This window comes from Thalassophryne amazonica, chromosome 2, assembly GCF_902500255.1.
Source record: "Thalassophryne amazonica chromosome 2, fThaAma1.1, whole genome shotgun sequence".
NCBI classification, from domain to species: domain Eukaryota; kingdom Metazoa; phylum Chordata; class Actinopteri; order Batrachoidiformes; family Batrachoididae; genus Thalassophryne; species Thalassophryne amazonica.
Window position 1 is genome coordinate 76,320,480 of NC_047104.1, and position 23,302 is coordinate 76,343,781.

The window sequence follows — 23,302 nt, forward strand, 5'->3', positions numbered from 1 at the left end:
AGAGGTATATTGGAGAGTAATGCAGAGGAAGTCTTTCAGTTGCTTGAGGTATGTTGAAGCAGTTTGGACAAGCCAGCTTCATTTTTGGAATAAGGTGCTGTGGACTGATGAAATTAAAATTGAGTTATTTGGACATAATGAGGAGCGGTATGCATGGCTGAAAAAGAACACGGCATTCCAAGAAAAACACTTCCTACGTACAGTAAAATTTGAAGGTGGTTCCATCATGCTGTTTGGCTGTGTGGCCAGTGCAGGTCCTGGGAATCTTGTTAAAATTGAGGGTCACATGGATTCCAGTCAATATCAGCAGATTCTTGAGAACAATGTTCATGAATCAGTGACATAGTTGAAGTTGCACCGAGGCTGGATCTTTCAACAAAACAACGACCCCAAACACTGCTCAAAATCTACTAAGGCATTCATGCAGAGAAACAAGTACAATGTTCTGGAATGGCCATCTCAGTCCCCAGACCTGAATATTATTGAAAATCTGTTATGTGACTTTTAGTGTGCTGTCCATGCTCGGAAACCAACAAACCTGAGATGTTTTGTAAAGAAGAATGGTTCAAAATATCTTCAACCGGAATTCAGACTCTCATTGGAAGTTAAAGGAAACGTTTAGAGGCTGTTATTTCTGCAAACGGAGGATCTACGTGTATTTTTTCTGTTGGGGTGCCCAAATTTATGCACCTAATGCAACGAAGACACGCACATCCAAAACACATAAAAAGGCATGCTGGACCAAGAAAAATTGTACCAAAAATAGAAACCAAATGATCCGCACAACCACAGCGCTCTGATACAAAAAAGGTTTTATTTAACAAGACATAGCGTTTTGGGCAATCTGCCCTTCGTCAGACAACAAACTTATGCACCTGACTAATTTTGTTTAAAGAATTATTGCACACTTTCTGTAAATCCTATGAACTTTATTTTACTTCTCACATATCACTGTGTTTGTCTGCTATATGATATATTTAACTGAAATTGCTGATCCAAACAACCAATGATTTATAAAAGAAAATCATGGAACTCATCAGGGGTGCTCAAACTTTTGCATACAACTGTAAGTAATGCACTCAACCTCCATGGCTTGTATGCACGCTCACCATGCAAAACTCCATTGATGAAGAAAAAGCATGCTGAAGCTTGTTTAAATTTTGCTGCACAAAATTTTGACAAGCCTATGAAATACTGGGAGAATATAGTCTGGTTACAACCCCAATTTCATTGAAGTTGGGACGTTGTGTAAAATGTAAATAAAAACAGAATACAATGATTTGAAAATCCTCTGCAACCTATATTCAGTTGAATACACCACAGAGACAAGATATTTAATGTTCCAACTAATAGACTTTGTTGTTAAATACACTCAACAAAAATATAAACGCAACACTTTTGGTTTTGCACCCATTTTGTATGAGATGAACTCTGAAAGGTGCAGTTTTGTTTTATTGGGGGGGGATACCAGTCAGTATCTGGTGTGACCACCATTTGCCTCATGTCAGTTGTGGCCTGTGGAATGTTGGTCCACTCCTCTTCAATGGCTGTGCGAAGTTGCTGGATATTGGCAGGAACTGGTACACGCTGTCGTATACGCCGGTCCAGAGCATCCCAAACATGCTCAATGGGTGACATGTCCGGTGAGTATGCCGGCCATGCAAGAACTGGGACATTTTCAGCTTCCAAGAATTGTGTACAGATCTTGCAACATGGGGCCGTGCATTATCCTGCTGCAACATGAGTTGATGTTCTTGGATGTATGGCACAACAATGGGCCTCAGGATCTCGTCATGGTATCTGCATTCAAAATGCCATCAATAAAATGCACCTGTGTTCTCGTCCATAACAGACGCCTGCCTATACCATAACCCCACCTCCACCATGGGCCACTCGATCCACAACACTGATATCAGAATACCGCTCACCCACACGACGCCACACACGCTGTCTGCCATCTGCCCTGGACAGTGTGAACCGGGATTCATCCGTGAAGAGAACACCTCTCCAACGTGCCAAACACCAGTGAATGTGAGCATTTGCCCACTCAAGTCAGTTACGACGACAAACTGGAGTCAGGTCGAGACCCCGATGAGGACGACGAGCATGCAGATGAGCTTCCCTGAGACGGTTTCTGACAGTTTATGCAGAAATTCTTTGGTTATGCAAACCGATTGTTTCAGCAGCTGTCCGAGTGGCTGGTTTCAGACGATCTTGGAGGTGAACATGCTGGATGTGGAGGTCCTGGGCTGGTGTGGTTACATGTGGTCTGCGGTTGTGAGGCTGGTTGGATGTACTGCCAAATTCTCTGAAACGCCTTTGGAGACGGCTTATGGTAGAGAAATGAACATTCAATTCACGAGCAACAGCTCTGGTTGACATTCCTGCTGTCAGCATGCCAATTGCAGGCTCCCTCAAATCTTACGACATCTGTGGCATTGTGCTGTGTGATAAAACTGCACCTTTCAAAGTGGCCTTTTATTGTGGGCAGTCTATGGCACACCTGTGCAATAATCATGGTGTCTAATCAGCATCTTGATATGGCACACCTGTAAGGTGGGATGGATTATCTCAGCAAAGGAGAAGTGCTCACTATCACAGATTTAGACTGGTTTGTGAACAATATTTGAGGGAAATGGTGATATTGTGTATGTGGAAAAAGTTTTAGATCTTTGAGTTCATCTCATACAAAATGGGAGCAAAACCAAAAGTGTTGCGTTTATATTTTTGTTGAGTGTATTTGCTCATTTTGAAATGGATGCCTGCCACACATTTCAAAAAAGTTTGGACTGGGCAAAAAAAGACTGAGAAAGATACTGAATGCTGAAAGAACACCTTTTTGGAAACTGGTGAGTGTCATGACTGGGTATAAAAGGAGCGTCCCCAAAAGGCTCAGCCGTTCACAATTAAAGATGGGGTGAGGATCACCACTTTGTGAACAACTATGTGAAAAAATAGTCCAACAGTTTAATATAAACAATGTTTCTCCAGCCATTCAAAGAACTGTAAGATTTGTCATTTCTGCAGTGGCTTTATTTGGAGGTTGCTGCTTAATCCACACCTGAAAGTGCTGGAAAAATAGCTATGATGTGAATCATCCAGATCCACGCTTTGAGCAACAGCTTATACACTCACCTCTTTATTAGGTACACCTGATGAATTGGTTGTTAACACAAATAGCGAATCTTGCAGCCAATCACATGGCAGCAACTCAGTGCATTTAGGCACCTAGACTTTCAAACCAAGTATCAGAATGGGGAAGAAAGGGGATTTAAATGACTTTGAACACGGCATGGTTGTTAGTGCCAGACAGGCTGGTCTGAATATTTCAGATACTGCTGATCTGGAATTTTCACGCACAGCAGCGAATGGTCCGAAAAAGAGAAGATATCCCATGAGGGATAGTTGTGTGGGCGAAAATGCCTTGTTGATGTCAGAGGTCAGAGGAGAATGGGCAGCCTGATTGAATGGGAGACTGCTTGATGCTATCATCTCAATATGTACCAACATCTCTTCAGTACCTTATTTCCAACACCTTGTTGAATCTATGCCACAAAGAATTAAGGCAGTTCTGAAGGCAAAAGGAGGACCAACCCGGTACCAGCAAGGTGTACCTAATAAAGTGGCCAGTGAATGTATGAGTCTCAGTGTCTGTCATATTATTTCCACCAAGAAGCTTCTGCTTTCAGCAACTATTGTTGCCAGATAACTTTATAACCAGTTTTGACTTGATAGATTGATTTTAGCAACATGAGAAATTTGATTTTTATAAGTGGAATGGTGTTTATTTATTTGTCTGTTTGGTTATTTTTACATTTGCTTAATTTCTTTTGAAGTAAATTATTGATTTGAATGAAAGATGTCGGTCTTAAAAGTGAAACAATCAAAAAATAACTTTTTGTTGTGAAAGTGTAGTGACACGGACCCACAACAGGGGGCGCAAATGAACGGTCAATAGATGAGCCAAAAAGTAACAATTTAATGTTGTGAAGGTGCACAACGAATACACAGACAATCTCAGAATATGATAACAGTCAATCCACAAAGGTGACGTGTGGGCAGGCTCGAGGATAGAAGACGTCTGTCCTGAGAAGAGCCGGAACCACACGATTTCCGCCGCTACCGAACCTGGTGAATACTGGAGCCGCCAAGTCCCGAATTCCCAGGTGATCACCGTCCCCGACTGTCGGATCTGGTACTGCTGGCGAAGAACAAAGACAGTCAAGTGTGGGTGTGTGTACACCCCGTAACAACAACGGTGGGAATGCCACCTCCACCTCTAACACACACTCGTGCAGCGTCTGTTTAACCACTTATCTGACGGACGTAGGACGAAACAGTCACGAACCACGCCGGTCCTCTGGTTGACAGCTGCAAAACAATAGCTCTTAGAATCAATTACTACAGGCAGAGAACGTTACCTCCATTGAAGTACGATATCTCGGCAACGAGGTGGAGATGACGTCTGGTCTTTATGGAGTGAGATGATGTAGAGTAGATGGGTGACAGCTGTCAAGAGATAATGAGTGACACCTGTCACCCCCGGCTGCGTCCGTGGCGGCAGCGCCCTCTCGTGCCTGAAGCCCGCACTATAGGCAGGGCGCCCACTGGTGGTGGGCCAGCAGTACCTCCTCTTCTGGCGGCCCACACAACAGGACCCCCCCCCTCAACGGGCGCCTCCTGGCGCCCGACCAGTCTTGTTCGGGTGACGGTGGTAGAAGTCGGCCAGGAGGGCCGGATCCAGGATGAAGCTCCTCTTCACCCAGGAGTGTTCTTCGGGTCCATACCCCTCCCAGTCCACCAAGTACTGGAACCCCCGGCCCATCCGACGGACGTCCAGAAGCCGGCGCACCGTCCAAGCCGGCTCCCCGCGATGATCCGAGCAGGAGGCGGCGCCGGTCCGGGAGCACAGAGGGGTGAGGTGTGGTGAGGTTTGATCCTTGAAACGTGAAAAACCGGGTGGATCCGCAGTGAAGCCGGGAGTTGGAGCTTCACTGCGGCAGGACTGAGGACTTTGAGGATCTTGTATGGTCCGATATATCTGTCCTTACGTTTCGGGGAGTCCACCTGGAGGGGGATGTCCTTCGTGGATAGCCACACCTCCTGCCCGGGCTGGTAAGCAGGGGCCGGGGATCGCCGGAGGTCTGCATGGGTCTTCGCCCTCGTCCGGGCCTTCAACAAGGCAGAACGGGCGGAGCGCCACACCCGACGGCACTTCCGCAGGTGGGCCTGGACCGAGGGCACACCGACCTCTCCCTCCACCACGGGAAACAACGGGGGCTGATACCCCAAACACACCTCAAATGGGGAGAGGCCGGTGGCAGAGGACACCTGGCTGTTATGCGCATACTCGATCCAGGCCAGATGTTTACTCCAGGCCGTCGGGTGTGTGGACGTCACACAGCGCAGAGCTTGCTCCAATTCTTGATTGGCCTGTTCTGCCTGTCCATTGGTCTGCGGGTGATACCCGGACGAGAGGCTCACAGTAGCCCCCAGGTCCCGGCAGAAGCTCCTCCAGACGTGTGAGGAGAACTGGGGACCTCGATCAGAGACGATGTCGGTGGGTATCCCATGCAGACGGACGACGTGGTGGACCAGGAGGTCTGCTGTCTCCTGGGCTGTTGGGAGCTTCGGGAGGGCCACGAAGTGGGCCGCCTTGTAGAATCGGTCCACTATCGTGAAGATGGTGGTGTTGCCCTGGGACGGCGGGAGGCCCATGACGAAATCCAGGCCGATGTGGGACCAGGGGCGATGAGGCACAGGTAGCGGCTGGAGAAGTCCTTGGGACCTTTTATGGTCTGCCTTGCCCCTGGCACAGGTGGTGCAGGCCTGGATGTACTCCCGGACGTCGGCCTCCATAGATGCCCACCAGAAGCGCTGCCGGACAACTGCCACGGTCCTTCGCACCCCTGGATGACAGGAGAGCTTGGAACCGTGACAGAAGTCCAAGACTGCAGCTCTGGCCTCTGGTGGGACGTACAAACGGTTCTTCGGACCAGTTCCGGGGTCCGAGCTCCGTGCCAGGGCCTCCCGGACGATCTTCTCCACGTCCCAGGTGAGGGTGGCCACGATAGTGGACTCAGGCAGGATGGGCTCCGGTGGATCCGACAGTGCAGTTTTGACCTCCTCTTCGTGTACCCGGGACAAGGCATCTGACCTCTGGTTCTTGGTCCCGGGGCGATAGGTGATCCGCAAGTCAAAACGCCCGAAGAACAGTGCCCAGCGGGCTTGCCTGGGGTTCAGCCGCTTGGCGGTCCTGATATACTCCAGGTTCCGATGGTCAGTGAAAACCGTGAACGGCACAGACGCTCCCTCCAACAGGTGTCTCCACTCCTCAAGAGCCTCTTTCACCGCAAGGAGTTCTCGATTGCCGACGTCATAGTTCCGTTCAGCCGGGGTCAACCTGCGTGAAAAGTAGGCACACGGGTGAAGAACCTTATCAGTCTCTCCGCTCTGGGATAGCACGGCTCCTATTCCTGAGTCAGAGGCGTCCACTTCAACCACGAACTGGCGGCTAGGGTCGGGCTGCACCAAAACTGGCGCAGTAGAGAACCGTCGTTTCAACTCCTTGAACGCGGCTTCGCACCGATCCGACCAGGTGAAGGAGACTTTAGGAGAGGTCAGGGCTGTCAGGGGGCTAAACCTGACTGTAGCCCTTAATGAACCTCCTATAGAAATTAGCGAAGCCGAGGAACTGTTGCAGCTTCCTATGGCTTGTTGGTTGGGGCCAATCTCTCACCGCCGCAACCTTGGCCGGATCAGGGGCGACGGAGTTAGAGGAGATGATAAACCCCAGGAAGGACAAAGACGTGCGGTGAAACTCGCACTTCTCGCCCTTCACAAACAGTCGGTTCTCTAACAACCGCTGCAGGACCTGACGTACATGCTGGACATGGGTCTCAGGATCCGGAGAAAAGATGAGAATATCCTCCAGATATACGAAGACGAATCGGTGCAGGAAGTCCCGCAAGACGTCGTTAACCAAGGCTTGGAACGTCGCGGGGGCGTTGGTGAGGCCGAACGGCATGACCAGGTACTCAAAGTGACCTAACGGGGTGTTAAATGCCGTCTTCCATTCGTCTCCCTTCCGGATCCGAACCAGGTGATACGCATTTCTAAGATCCAGCTTAGTAAAGATTTTGGCTCCATGCAGGGGGGTGAACACGGAATCCAACAATGGCAACGGGTATCGGTTGCGAACCGTAATCTCATTCAGCCCCCTGTAATCAATGCATGGACGGAGTCCGCCATCTTTCTTGCCCACAAAAAAGAAACCTGCCCCCATCGGGGAGGTGGAGTTCCGGATCAACCCGGCAGCTAATGAGTCCCAGATGTAGGTCTCCATTGATTCGCGCTCAGGTCGTGAGAGGTTGTACAGCCTGCTGGACGGGAACTCAGCGCCTGGAACCAAATCAATGGCACAATCGTACGGACGGTGCGGGGGAAGGGTGAGTGCCAGATCCTTGCTGAAGACGTCAGCAAGATCGTGGTACTCAACCGGCACCACCGTCAGATTGGGAGGGACTTTGACCTCCTCCTTAGCCTGTAAACCGGGAGGAACCGAGGATCCTAAACACACCCGATGGCAGGTTTCGCTCCACTAAACCACCACCCCAGATGGCCAATCAATCCGGGGATTGTGCTTCAACATCCATGGGAAGCCCAAAATCACGCGGGAGGTAGAAGGAGTTACAAAAAACTCAATCTCCTCCCGATGGTTTCCAGACACCACCAGAGTTACTGGTTGTGTCTTGTGTGTGATTAAAGGGAGGAGGGTGCCATCTAGTGCCCGCACCTGCAATGGCAAAGGAAGCGCCACCAGAGGGAGCCCTACCTCCCTTGCCCATCTGCTATCTAGCAAATTCCCTTCTGACCCCGTGTCCACCAGTGATGGGGCTTGAATCCCCGCTCAGGATTGTAACTGGGAGTCGTGTGGCAATCTGTGTGTGTCCCACGTGAATGGTTTGACCCCCCCTTAGCCCAGTCTCTGAGGGCGGTTGTTGTTGTGGCCGTTTGGGGCAGTTTTTCTGTATGTGCTCCTTTGAGCTGCAGAGAAAACACTCCCCGCGGACCAGCCTCCTCATTTTGGCCCTGTGCGTTTCCCTAACAACGTCAGCAGGGGGAGCTGTTGCCCCACTGAGCGCTGCGGCTGTGGAGCGTGGGGAGGGCGGCCCCTTTTCGAACCCGGAAGGGAGAGGGACGGCGCGTATCCGGCCACGTCCTTCGCCTCGCTCCCGACGGTGTTCCTCCAACCGATTGTCTAACCGTATAACGAGATCGATAAGCCCATCTAAATCCCGCAGTTCCTCCTTAGCTACCAGATGCTCCTTCAGGACCGATGACAGTCCGTTTATGAAGGCGGCGCGGAGCGCAACGTTATTCCAGCCGGACCTCGCAGCCGCGATGTGGAAGTCGACTGCATATTCGGCTGCGCACCGGCGCCCCTGTCGCATTGACAGCAGCATTGTTAGCGGTCTCTCCTCTGTTAGGGTGATCAAACACTGTTCTGAACTCCCCCACAAACCCAGTGTATGCTGATAACAACCGTGAGTTCTGTTCCCAGAGCGCCGTAGCCCAGGCGCGTGCCTTACCCCGAAGCAAATTAATAACATAAGCCACCTTGCTGGCGTCAGACGCGTACATCATGGGTCGTTGTGCAAAGATGAGCGAACACTGCATCAGAAAGTCCGCGCACGTCTCCACACAACTCCTGTACGGCTCAGGGGGACTTATGTATGCTTCAGGGGATGGTGGGGGGGTTTGTTGAACGACCAGTGGAATGTTAATACCCGGCAGGAGGAGGAGCCGCAGCTCTGATCGCGCGCTTCCACCTGTGCGGTGAGAGCCTCCATCCTGCGATTAAGGATGACGTTTTGCTCGGACATCAAATCCAGCCGAGCGGTAAAGGTGGTGAGGATTTGCTGCAACTCACTGAGCACACCTCCTGCAGACGCCTGTGCACCCTGCTCTTCCATTGGCTGTCCAATAGATGGATGACGCCCCTCGGGATCCATGACGCTGGCCGAGATATCCTTTTGTGAAAGTGTAGTGACACGGACCCACAACAGGGGGCGCAAATGAACAGTCAATAGATGAGCCAAAAAGTAACAATTTAATGTTGTGAAGGTGCACAACGAATACACAGACAATCTCAGAATCTGATAACAGTCAATCCACAAAGGTGACGTGTGGGCAGGCTCGAGGATAGAAGACGTCTGTCCTGAGAAGAGCCGGAACCACACGATTTCCGCCGCCACCGAACCTGGTGAATACTGGAGCCGCCAAGTCCCGAATTCCCAGGTGATCACCGTCCCCGACTGTCGCATTGTGTACTGCTGGCGAAGAACAAAGACAGTCAAGTGTGGGTGTGTGTACACCCCGTAACAACAACGGTGGGAATGCCACCTCCACCTCTAACACACACTCGTGCAGCGTCTGTTTAACCACTTATCTGACGGACGTAGGACGAAACAGTCGCGACCCACGCCGGTCCTCTGGTTGACAGCTGCAAAACAATAGCTCTTAGAATCAATTACTACAGGCAGAGAAAGTTACCTCCATTGAAGTCCGATATCTCGGCAACGAGGTGGAGATGACGTCTGGTCTTTATGGAGTGAGATGATGTAGAGTAGATGGGTGACAGCTGTCAAGAGATAATGAGTGACAGCTGTCACCCCCGGCTGTGTCCGTGGCGGCAGCGCCCTCTCGTGCCTGAAGCCCGCACTTTAGGCAGGGCGCCCACTGGTGGTGGGCCAGCAGTACCTCCTCTTCTGGTGGCCCACACAACACTTTTGTGCAATAATATATACGCTTGAGCAGTCGTGATTTAACAAAGGTCGGTCTGGTGACTGGGCTCAAATACTGCAGTATTATTTTTAAGCAGAATAAAAAAATTCCAGGAATGTGCACGTTCAACAAACACATGTATATGTCTGTCCAGTTTTAATCTTTAAACCAGTAAAAAGTGAGTTTTGTTTTTTTTTAGCATGGCATAAGCAAAGAAAAAAAGGTTTTTCTTTTAGGGGTTAAAGATAAACTAAAACATAGTACTCTAAGGGTTAATTTTAAGGGAAAGCCTGGGCTCAGCTCACTTCCATAATTATCTCATTTCTAGTGCTTTACAAATGGCCTAGAGGAATAGATGTCACTTGCCCTTTGCTCCTTTCACACACACAGAAATGAATGTCTTTATCTTTGTGCCCGTTTCTGTGCTATGACCCCAGCACCATTCTGCAGGGTCAGCAGACAAACGTCCAGACAGTAGGTTAATTCAGATTACTTTAGTTAATTGATCAATATGTTAAGTGGATAATTAGCAACAATTTTAGCTACCTAAGTGCAACTTCAGGGTTGCGCCTATCCCCACTATAAGCATTGATTTTTCTGGGCATATAAATGGCCTTTTGGAAATTGATGGCCTCATTGGAGGTAGAGAATCGCAGTGGACTTGCATTTAGAGCATGTTTGAAGATGAATACAAATGTGAGCCGCTGACTAAAGGGGGTGAAAGGCTCATCGGACATGATCGAAAACTCTGGTGAAGCAGAAATGTCTCTGTGCATGCATCTCTGTGAGAGTGTAATGTAATCCCTGACCTTTTAATTAGAGTATGGCATTTGTCGACAGAAAACAACATTCACAACACATTTTTAGCTATTAACACACATGTAATACTGTTATCATAATTTGTGATTTTATTCCATCTTAAATTTTTCTATACGAGGTCTATTAGAAAAGTATCCGACCTTATTATTTTTTTCAAAAACCATATGGATTTGAATCACGTGTGATTACATCAGACATGCTTGAACCCTCGTGGGCATGCAAGAGTTTTTTCATGCCTGTCGGTTACGTCATTCGCCTGTAGGCAATCTTTGAGTGAGGAGTCGCCCACGCTCTCATCAATTTTTTCAGTGTTTAGGAATGGCTCAGAGACTGCTGCTTTGTTTGATCAAAATTTTTTCAAAACTGTAAGGCACAACTGAGTGGACACCATTCGATAAATTCAGCTGGTTTTCGGTAAAAATTTTAATGGCTGATGAGAGATTTTGGTCTGGTAGTAAGGATGGCCCACGGCGCCTGACGGCGATCTGCGCTTCGAGGCGGCAGCGTCTCGCCGTTTCAAGTTGAAAACTTCCACATTTCAGGCTCTGTTGACCCAGGAAGTCGTCGGAGAAAAGAGAACTTTCAGAAGAAGTCGGCATGAGGAGTTTATTCCGACATTCCATTGTTAACAGACATTTTGTAATGAAAGAACGTGCGGACAGAGTCGCATGTCGGGCCGGACCCGACCGCGGGGGGTCGCGACTGGAAAAACACCTTAACGGGCAAGTTGGAACATGCCCAAGCTGTTAAACAATTTCTCAGTTACTCACTTGTTGAAAGCCATCAAAAGCCGCCTGAATTTTACAAATGGTTTTCAACACGGAGGTGTTTTTCCTGTCGCGGCGCACACAGATTTGCCGAGTCTTCATGGAAACGACTCGGCAAATTTGCGCACACGTCTTTCATTACAAAATGTCCTTAAACAGTGGAATGTCCGCATAAAGTCCTCATGCCAGCCTCTTCTGAATCTTCTCTGTTCTCTCACGACGTCCTGGGTGAATTAAGCCTTAAATTAGGATGTTTTCAGGTCGAAACAGGCCGACGACGGCGCCTGGAAGTGCTGCACGACGTCCCGCTCCGTGGGAAGTCCTTACGCCGACAGAAACACCCCATAATCTCTCATCAGCCGTTAAACTTTTCACCGAAAACCAGCTTAATTTCTCGAATAGTGTCCACTCGGATATTCCTCACAGGTCCAGAAAAAATTTTGATAAAGCAACGCGCGCCGTCTCGAGCAGCGTGTGAAACAAAGGAATTCAGCCGAGAGGGCGGGACCACATCTCACTCAAGGCCTGCCCACAGGGAAATGACATCACCGACACGCATGAAAAAACTCACGCATGCGCACGAGGGTTCAAGCATGATTGGTGTAATCGCACGTCATTCAAATCCATATAGTTAAAAAAAAAAAAATAAAAGGGTCGGTTTATTATCTAATAGACCTCGTATATAACAGTAATTTTGTAAAATAATCTTTAAGATTATGTCTGTTGCTTCCACATTTGTGTAGGCGTTTTGAATAGTTTTGGTTTGTAGTTTTTCTTTCTTAATTTTTAAACATAAACTTAAGTAATTAGTGTGGGGGGGGGGGGGGGGGAGTTGCATCTCCCTCTTATGAAGTGATCCAATACATATCTAGATAGGTGGCCTATGACATGATTAATGAATTATACAATTCTTTGTTTAATGTAGACGTTTACTTTCCATGATAAATTTGAATAAGTCATAAGTGGCATTGCTTACCTTCAAATCCACATTTAACGAAAACCCAGGGACCTTCTTTTGTTTTTTTATTACTGTGATGCAGCACATTGGCACTGGCTTTGGTCACTTTTTGTTCACCACTGGTGGCAGCACCACATTCAGTAGCAGTTAGTCTGAAATAGATAAAGTCCAGAAGAAGAAGAAGCCAGCCATTGTAAGCAAAGCATAAAGAAGAAGAAGAGCCTTTGTCATTGTACATATACATACATACAGCAAAATTTGTCCTAGGCATTTAACCCATCCTAATTACAGTTAGATACAATCCAACCACTAGGAGCAGTGGGCAGCCACAGTCCAGTGCCCAGGGACCAAGTCCAGATGTAGAGATGCTGCCTTGGTCGGTTGCAGAGAAAGGAGAAGACTAAATAAGCATGGTTTGATTGTGGGAGGAAACCAGAGTGCCCGGAGGAAACCCACACAGACAACATGCAAACTCCACACAGAAAGGGCACCAGTGCTAACTACTGAGTCATTGTGCGGCCCTAGCAGTTATAGCATAGCATATCTTTCCCATTGTGAACCATGTAGGTAGTGTTAACAAATTATGTACGTAACATAAAGTTCAAATGGGTACACTCATCTGTTATACCACTAACTGCTAGTAGACATTTCAACTTTGTTTATAAGTTGCAGGAAAAGTGAGTGTCCCTTGAACTTTTACAAGAGTTTGAAGACACAGAAATAGGTGGAAACAAGCTGAACTTGGCCAATTTGTAATGTTAAAATTGAGCCATTCCTCATTTCTCATAGTATATTTAGATTAATTCAAGGACTGTTACTTTAAAATCAGTTTTCAATTAGTAAAGGAATTATTACATCAATATTAAGTATCCACTAATTTACTCAATGTGCACTTAAATATTTTTTTTCCAGTATTTTCCTTCATTTCCCAGTTAAAAAAAAATGCATATCTAACCTACTACCCAATATGACTTTATTACAGCTGTCTACACAAGAAGGCAATCATTATACAGAAGATATGGCGGGGCTTCATAGCAAGGACACATTACAGACAAATGGTGGAGGTAAGCGAGTAGCTGTAATGGCTATAGATATATTGATTATGATATGATAGTATGCATTAGAATTCAATTGCAGTATTCCTAACTCTCTGTGTCTGACCTTAAGAAATATAATTTGCTCATTACACACTGGGAAATTAGCACTTAGGAAATATGATGCAGTATGATAAGAGATTCCATCTACATCACAATTCCTGGGATGCATATAGACTGAGTACTGAGAGGAATGTAAGGAAGGAAAGATGAGGAATGTGTGCGTGTGTGTTTATGTGCCTACATGTGTGTGCTTTAGTAAAACAAGGCCCCATTTTCAGCATATTGCCACCAACTGCTTCTTAATTGAACAGATTGTTGATACCGGATCCAATACCCAGCGCTCTCACGTATAATTTTCCCCTGGATTGAGTTTTGTAAATATATCACAACAAGCTATTTATCATGCCTGTAAATTGACTGTTTGCTAAAGCATAACTGCCAGCCGCCATTTGGGAGGCATTCAAGATATGGAAGGGAGGTGGGTGGAGTTGAAATAAATGATGAAGGTTGTGTCACAACACACATATGGGCTAAAAAGAGGCGGTTTGGTCTCATTTGGAAACAGACAAGCACTAATTTGAATCACTCAAATTTGCCACAGTGCACTTTGAATTAGTCCGGAGAGGCTCTGTCTATTCATCTTCCCACTTTGAGTTTTTTTTCTCTCTCTCCTTAGCTCTCTTGCGGATCTTACCATGTGTAATGTGACGTGCACAAAGCCTCATTTCAAAACATCAAGTTGAATTTACAACCTCCTTTCAAGTCTTTGTCTTTTTTTCTCTTTCCTCTCATACCTCTCTTCCCTGTCGCTATTAAAGAAGACGTGTTGACATATGAATCCTTTTTATGGCCGACTCTCTGGTTTGCTCCTGAGATGTGCCCCTGGTAGTCGAGCTGTACATTTGGTGTGCGATAGCTTGTTGAGTGTGTCGCTGAATGTTCTCTGGCATTTTGTTAGTCTCTTCTGGCAGTGCTGTCATTGATTATGAAATCCAGAGGAGAGCGTTTGGCCGTCATACATCTCCATTAGCTTGCAGCTTGACTACCATAGATTTTCTTGGCCCTTGTCTGCGCTGGTGTATTAAGAGAGTACTGTCCTTCCCCCGATACAAAGTACCGCTAACCACACTCCCCCCCCCTCCCCCCACTCTCTCTCTTCCTGACTTTCTCCTCTGTTGTCTCTTGCCTTTTGCTCTGCCTCTCTTCTTTTTTTGCCCCGTCCCTCCTCTCTTATATCTACAATGGCCTATCTGCACAGTCTCTGTGCGACGTATTATGTATAAAGAGCTCTTTATCTTTCACGCCTGCTGTGGACAGATCAGAGGCCTGGGAGACAAGATGTAACACCAGCTTTTCCTTTGTGTTCACAGGAGGCATATTTTATCATGAAGATGAATTTCTACAATGAGATGGCGGTCAGGGTAAATATCACTGCAGTGTCTTGTTTTAGCTCATGGAATTTCATGGGGTGGAGGGCACTCTATGTGTGTGTGTGTGTGTGTGTGTGTGTGTGTGTGTGTGTGTGTGTGTGTGTGTGTGTGTGTGTGTGTGTGTGTGTGCGTGTGTGTGAATGGGAGATCCCATGAAAATATGAAGAAGTAACATCTCCATGATTGATTTATCTACTGTAAAAAGAGCTTTTTTACAGTAGATGTGCCAAAATTTACAGAGGCATACAGAACATGCTGTTCATGAAACTGTAGTGTTAAAATTACTCAGGTTGTCTTCCATAGCAATACATCTTTTAGGGATGTGAATCTTACAACTCACGATTCAATTCGATACCGATTCTTGGGGTGGCGATTTGATTCATACTCTTTGTAACAAAGGGTGCCAATTACAGGATTACCTACATTCCTCTAAGCTTGAAAGAGCTCTGACAAATAAGTCAGCAGAGATGCTGCGCCGCTTCTTTTAGCTCCGGGTGATGGAGTAGCATGTGGGCTTGCGGATTTGAAGTGTTTCCGAAGTACTTGACTTTCATTTTGCAGATTTTGCACACTGCATAAGTCATGTCAAGCTCCTTCTTATGCAGCAAATAATAAAATACAAAATTCGCCCAGACATTTGCCTTCAGCGAAGACGGTTCTGGCTGAATTAGCTCTTCTTCCGCCATGCTAAGGTGCAGCTCACAAATGTTTGAAGTGGACCCGCCCCTAGCGGGGACGCTGCAGTACGGAGGCCATTGCCTGACAAACGGTACACGCAGTGAGTAAGCAAGGAAATATTAAAAAAAAAAAACTTTTTAAAAATCGTTTCTTGGACATTTTGGATCGATTCAGAATCTTAATAAATAAGAGTCGCGATTCGGACATGAATCGCTTTTTCCGGAACCCCTAACATCTCTCTTCTTATTCTTTTTCTTCTCCTTCTTCTCATCATTATTATTATGCATTAATCTGCTGTTTAGTTTTGTGCATTTATAGTTAAAAAAAAACTCTGAAAATCACATTGTTTTTACAGAAAAAACAACGACTATGGTTGCCAGAATAATTCTTTACAAAACTCATAAAGCTATGGTAATATGGTTATGTGATTTGCAATTCATTATATTTTCTGAGTAGTTCCTATTGTATGACAGCACAGTGGTGCAGACAGTAAGCATGCTTGTCTCCCAAGTGAAATATCCCATGTTCAAGGCTGACTGAAGCCCATTGTCTTTATACAGTTAGAAAAACTGACCAAGATGTGGATCCCATGTGAAACCATCTTTGGTAGCCCTGAGCAAAGTACCCCTTTTGTGTACAGTTGTCATGTGGGGATTATGTCACGTTGTTTGGTGTTTATTGTTATCTGCTTATTGTGGGCATTTTGTGTCTCTTCTTTCTGCTCACGGTGGGGTTAGCTTGGTTTTGACTTTACTGCACTCTCTTGGCTGGTGGTGGGATTTGGGTGTGTCTGGTCTCTTTGTTTGTCACACCCCCTTCCTGTCTGCTCTCCCACACCTCCCATCAGCTCTGATCATTCTCCTTATTTAAATGCTCTGTTTGCACACATGCTTCGCCAGTTCATCGTTCCCTAGTGTCTTCGTTCCAGACCTCACCTTTTTGTCTCATGTTTTGGATACTGTTGTTGATTCTGGCCTGCATACCTTTTTCTGGCTCAACAGTAAAACCAGTTTTTTTTACTCTAAGTTCTGGTGTGTGTCTGGCATTTGTGTCCAGCATTTTTTGTCCAGGTCCCTGTCAACATCATCAATTCATCATCAATTTTATTTATATAGCGCCAAATCACAACAAACAGTTGCCCCAAGGCGCTTTATATTGTAAGGCAAGGCCATACAATAATTACGTAAAAACCCCAACGGTCAAAACGACCCCCTGTGAGCAAGCACTTGGCGACAGTGGGAAGGAAAAACTCCCTTTTAACAGGAAGAAACCTCCAGCAGAACCAGGCTCAGGGAGGGGCAGTCTTCTGCTGGGACTGGTTGGGGCTGAGGGAGAGAACCAAGAAAAAGACATGCTGTGGAGGGGAGCAGAGATCAATCACTAATGATTAAATGCAGAGTGGTGCATACAGAGCAAAAAGACAAAGAAACACTCAGTGCATCATGGAAACCCCCCAGCAGTCTAAGTCTATAGCAGCATAACTAAGGGATGGTTCAGGGTCACCTGATCCAGCACTAACTATAAGCTTTAGCAAAAAGGAAAGTTTTAAGCCTAATCTTAAAAGTAGAGAGGGTGTCTGTCTCCCTGATCCGAATTGGGAGCTGGTTCCACAGGAGAGGAGCCTGAAAGCTGAAGGCTCTGCCTCCCATTCTACTCTTACAAACCCTAGGAACTACAAGTAAGCCTGCAGTCTGAGAGCGAAGCACTCTATTGGGGTGATATGGTACTATGAGGTCCCTAAGATAAGATGGGACCTGATTATTCAAAACCTTATAAGTAAGAAGAAGAATTTTAAATTCTATTCTAGAATTAACAGGAAGCCAATGAAGAGAGGCCAATATGGGTGAGATATGCTCTCTCCTTCTAGTCCCCGTTAGTACTCTAGCTGCAGCATTTTGAATTAACTGAAGGCTTTTCAGGGAACTTTTAGGACAACCTGATAATAATGAATTACAGTAGTCCAGCCTAGAGGAAATAAATGCATGAATTAGTTTTTCAGCATCACTCTGAGACAAGACCTTTCTAATTTTAGAGATATTGCGTAAATGCAAAAAAGCAGTCCTACATATTTGTTTAATATACGCTTTGAATGACATATCCTGATCAAAAATGACTCCAAGATTTCTCACAGTATTACTAGAGGTCAGGGTAATGCCATCCAGAGTAAGGATCTGGTTAGACACCATGTTTCTAAGATTTGTGGGGCCAAGTACAATAACTTCAGTTTTATCTGAGTTTAAAAGCAGGAAATTAGAGGTCATCCATGTCTTTATGTCTGTAAGACAATCCTGCAGTTTAGCTAATTGGTGTGTGTCCTCTGGTTTCATGGATAGATAAAGCTGGGTATCATCTGCGTAACAATGAAAATTTAAGCAATGCCGTCTAATAATACTGCCTAAGGGAAGCATGTATAAAGTGAATAAAATTGGTCCTAGCACAGAACCTTGTGGAACTCCATAATTAACCTTAGTCTGTGAAGAAGATTCCCCATTTACATGAACAAATTGTAATCTATTAGATAAATATGATTCAAACCACCGCAGCGCAGTGCCTTTAATACCTGTGGCATGCTCTAATCTCTGTAATAAAATTTTATGGTCAACAGTATCAAAAGCAGCACTGAGGTCTAACAGAACAAGCACAGAGATGAGTCCACTGTCTGAGGCCATAAGAAGATCATTTGGAACCTTCACTAATGCTGTTTCTGTACTATGATGAATTCTAAAACCTGAGTGAAACTCTTCAAATAGACCATTCCTCTGCAGATGATCAGTTAGCTGTTTTACAACTACCCTTTCAAGAATTTTTGAGAGAAAAGGAAGGTTGGAGATTGGCCTATAATTAGCTAAGATAGCTGGGTCAAGTGATGGCTTTTTAAGTAATGGTTTAATTACTGCCACCTTAAAAGCCTGTGGTACATAGCCAGCTAATAAAGATAGATTGATCATATTTAAGATCGAAGCATTAAATAATGGTAGGGCTTCCTTGAGCAGCCTGGTAGGAATGGGGTCTAATAGACATGTTGATGGTTTGGATGAAGTAACTAATGAAAATAACTCAGACAGAACAATCTGAGAGAAAGAGTCTAACCAAATACCGGCATCACTGAAAGCAGCCAAAGATAATGATACGTCTTTGGGATGGTTATGAGTAATTTTTTCTCTAATAGTTAAAATTTTATTAGCAAAGAAAGTCATGAAGTCATTACTAGTTAAAGTTAAAGGAATACTCGGCTCAATAGAGCTCTGACTCTTTGTCAGCCTGGCTACAGTGCTGAAAAGAAACCTGGGGTTGTTCTTATTTTCTTCAATTAGTGATGAGTAGTAAGATGTCCTAGCTTTACGGAGGGCTTTTTTTTATAGAGCAACAGACTCTTTTTCCAGGCTAAGTGGAGATCTTCTAAATTAGTGAGACGCCATTTCCTCTCCAACTTACGGGTTATCTGCTTTAAGCTGCGAGTTTGTGAGTTATACCACGGAGTAAGGCACTTCTGATTTAAAGCTCTCTTTTTCAGAGGAGCTACAGCATCCAAAGTTGTCTTCAATGAGGATGTAAAACTATTGACGAGATACTCTATCTCACTTACAGAGTTTAGGTAGCTACTCTGCACTGTGTTGGTATATGGCATTAGAGAACATAAAGAAGGAATCATATCCTTAAACCTAGTTACAGCGCTTTCTGAAAGACTTCTAGTGTAATGAAACTTATTCCCCACTGCTGGGTAGTCCATCAGAGTAAATGTAAATGTTATTAAGAAATGATCAGACAGAAGGGAGTTTTCAGGGAATACTGTTAAGTCTTCTATTTCCATACCATAAGTCAGAACAAGATCTAAGATATGATTAAAGTGGTGGGTGGACTCATTTACATTTTGAGCAAAGCCAATTGAGTCTAATAATAGATTAAATGCAGTGTTGAGGCTGTCATTCTCAGCATCTGTGTGGATGTTAAAATCGCCCACTATAATTATCTTATCTGAGCTAAGCACTAAGTCAGACAAAAGGTCTGAAAATTCACAGAGAAACTCACAGTAACGACCAGGAGGACAATAGATAACAACAAATAAAACTGGTTTTTGGGACTTCCAATTTGGATGGACAAGACTAAGAGTCAAGCTTTCAAATGAATTAAAGCTCTGTCTGGGTTTTTGATTAATTAATAAGCTGGAATGGAAGATTGCTGCTAATCCTCCGCCTCGGCCCGTGCTACGAGCATTCTGGCAGTTAGTGTGACTCGGGGGTGTTGACTCATTTAAACTAACATATTCATCCTGTTATGTGTCGACGCGGGTTGAGGAGCGGACCTGCGTCTGACAGAACCCAGCGCTAAAAATAACCAGAAAGCGGTTCCAAAACAAAACAATTTATTTCTTTACCCTCTTTGGTGCATAACAATGTGTACAAACTAAACAGTGTCTTTCTGGTGGAGTGACTGTTGGCACGCTCTCCAGCGCCCGTAAGGATCAAAGCCCGGCGCTCCTGGACCCACTACCACCGCCAAACACCCCCCAGGTGGACACGACAAACTGACTCTCTGTGAAGCAAAGAAGAGGTGACGTAAGTCAGCAGTTACAACAATATCTTTCAAAAGACACACGCTATCAGCAACACATTCAGGTCTGTATCTTTTTTAACTTTATGCAAATGAGCATCTTCTCACAACAGGTGGAGGATCACTTATCCGCACGCCACAGCAGTGAGAAGCAAGCTGCACAATTCTCATCACAATTCAAGTATACTGTGTAACAAAACACCAAGTTACTATCAACAATTAGTCAAACACTTAATTACCTTTAATGTGTGCTGACAGCATGTGTCCTCACCCTTCCTTGCTTCACGGGCTCAATGTGTCAAACCCAGGCGCGGTCCTCAGCGTCTCACAAACGAACATCACAAGGTCGAGTTCCCGGCAGTTCTGCTTGAATCACACATGCCTTAAATGCAGAACCCCATCCAATTATCTGCTTCAGCTGAAAGTCTTTAAGGTTGCATGTGAGCACCAGTCACAGGTGCTACACATGATGTTGATGAGGGTGAGGACTCTTCAGCCAGCACCTTCTCCACAGACAAATCAGTTTCCATGCCACCTGAAGAGCAAAGAAAAGAAAAGAACACCAAAACATCCAGCCACACCCCCCAACACACAACACATCCTGCTGTAACCAGGTTTCTGTAAGGCAGAATAAATCAATATGTTGATCAATTATTATATCATTTACTAACAGGGACTTAGAAGAGAGAGACCTAATGTTTAATAGACCACATTTAACTGTTTTAGTCTGTGGTGCAGTTGAAGGTGCTATATTATTTTTTCTTTTTGAATTTTTATGCTTAAATAGATTTTTGCTGGTTATTGGTGGTCTGGGAGCAGGCACCGTCTCTACGGGGATGGGGTAATGAGGGGATGGCAGGGGGAGAGAAGCTGCAGAGAGGTGTGTAAGACTACAACTCTGCTTCCTGTTCCCAACCCTGGATAGTCACGGTTTGGAGGATTTAAGAAAATTGGCCAGATTTCTAGAAATGAGAGCTGCTCCATCCAAAGTGGGATGGATGCCGTCTCTCCTAACAAGACCGGGTTTTCCCCAGAAGCTTTGCCAATTATCTATGAAGCCCACCTCATTTTTTGGACACCACTCAGACAGCCAGCAATTCAAGGAGAACATGCGGCTAAACATGTCACTCCCGGTCCGATTGGGAAGGGGCCCAGAGAAAACTACAGAGTCCGACATTGTTTTTGCAAAGTTACACACCGATTCAATGTTAATTTTAGTGACCTCCGATTGGCGTAACCGGGTGTCATTACTGCCGACGTGAATTACAATCTTACCAAATTTACGCTTAGCCTTAGCCAGCAGTTTCAAATTTCCTTCAGTGTCGCCTGCTCTGGCCCCCGGAAGACAATTGACTATGGTTGCTGGTGTCACTAACTTCACATTTCTCAAAACAGAGTCGCCAGTAACCAGAGTTTGATCCTCGGCGGGTGTGTCGCCTAGTGGGGAAAAATGGTTAGAAATGTGAACGGGTTGGCGGTGTACACGGGGCTTCTGTTTAGGGCTACGCTTCCTCCTCACAGTCACCCAGTCGGCCTGCTTTCCCGGCTGCTCGGGATCTGCCAGAGGGAAACTAACGGCGGCTAAGCTACCTTGGTCCGCAACGACTACAGGGGCCTGGCTAGCTGTAGAATTTTCCACGGTGCGGAGCCGAGTCTCCAGTTCGCCCAGCCTGGCCTCCAAAGCTACGAATAAGCTACACTTATTACAAGTACCATTACTGCTAAAGGAGGCCGAGGAATAACTAAACATTTCACACCCAGAGCAAAAAAGTGCGGGAGAGACAGGAGAAGCCGCCATGCTAAACCGGCTAAGAGCTAGTAGCTGCGCTAAGCTAGCCGATTCCTAAAAACACACAAAGTGAATAATGTGTAAATCATTTAGAGGTGATTCAGCAGAGGGAGTGCTTTAGTTAAGGCACGTGAAGATTACACTGTGAAGCAAATCGTTATCTAGGTAACTAGAGCAATCTAACTGCGCAGATTAAACAGCTAACAGATGCAGCAAAACACCGCTGTGCTCTGGAACAGGAAGTGATACAATACCGCAGTGAGAGCCAACCACCAGTAGAGGCAAGCAAGTGTCAACAGTGTTCAGTAAGGAATTAAGAGAAGATTGCTCCTGTGTGATGCATTGGCCTACCAACATGTGGATGTGGGTTTGAGTTCCAGTCACATTACCTGTCTGTCCTTGGACAACACAGTTAATCTGCATTATATCACTTCACCGAGCTGGAAATGGCTTTGGCTGGCAAAAGAAACTGTGATGGATCTTGCGGCCCATCTACAAGGAGCTTTACACCTTAAACACAGCAGTGTTGCGTGCGCAGCACTTGTAACACGTGCAACTGTTGTGTGAGATGTAAGCGTGTGTATTTGCACTGAACTGTGAATCAAGTGCATTTGTGTTGCTTTACTGGTCAGTCTTTCCACAACATTTGTCTTTGATAATGGCTTGTTTGTCACGTTTTGTATATTCTGTGACCATTAATTTATTTATTTACATGATTTTTACAGGGCACAATCAGTTTGTGTGTGTGTATGTTGTGTGTGCGTGCGTGTGTGCGTGTCATGCATGCACACACGCACACACTCCAGACACAAAAATTTGGGTTTTTGTTGCTATCTAGGCATTTTTTTACACAAAGAATGTCACATAAATTATTTTTTTTTACTTTTCAAAGCTTTTCAGCATGTGCTTTTGCCTATCCTAAATAAAGAGATTCATCAGACAGAAATTTACATGGGTTTAGATGTTGCTAATTGTTTTCTGGATTGACAGAAAAGGTTTTGAAACTGTTCTTCTTTTGCCTTGGGGCAACTTTGTTGTGATTTGGCGCTATATAAAAAATTGATTGATTGATTGATTGATTGATTTGGCTGCTCCTGTTAGAGGTCACCATAACAGATCAATGGTTTCCATCTCACCCTGTCCTCTGCATTCTCCTCTGCATGTCCTTCCTCGCCACATCCATAAACCACTTGTTTGGCCTTCCTCTTCTCCTCCTGCCTGGTGGCTTCATTCTCATCATCCTTGTCCCTATGTACCCTGGGTCCCTCCTCTGCACATGTCCAAACCATGTCAGTCTGGCCTCTCTGACTTTGTCTTCAAACCATGCCACCTGAGCTGTCCCTCTGACTGGTCCATTCCTAATCTTGTCCATCCTCATCACTCCCAAAGAGAATCACAATATCTTCAGCTTTGCCACCTCCAGCTCT

General features: G+C 45.6%; 1 protein-coding gene across 2 annotated transcripts in view; it reads left to right on the plus strand.

Moving 5' to 3' along the window:
- spata17 (spermatogenesis associated 17) overlaps positions 1-23,302 on the plus strand; it is a 105,655-nt gene that overhangs the window by 3,975 nt on the left and 78,378 nt on the right. For both annotated transcript variants that reach the window (XM_034188107.1, XM_034188099.1), the window contains exons 3-4: positions 13,313-13,394; positions 14,798-14,848. In XM_034188107.1, the coding sequence (XP_034043998.1) occupies positions 13,313-13,394; positions 14,798-14,848 (133 nt within the window). The remainder of the gene's footprint in view (positions 1-13,312; positions 13,395-14,797; positions 14,849-23,302) is intronic.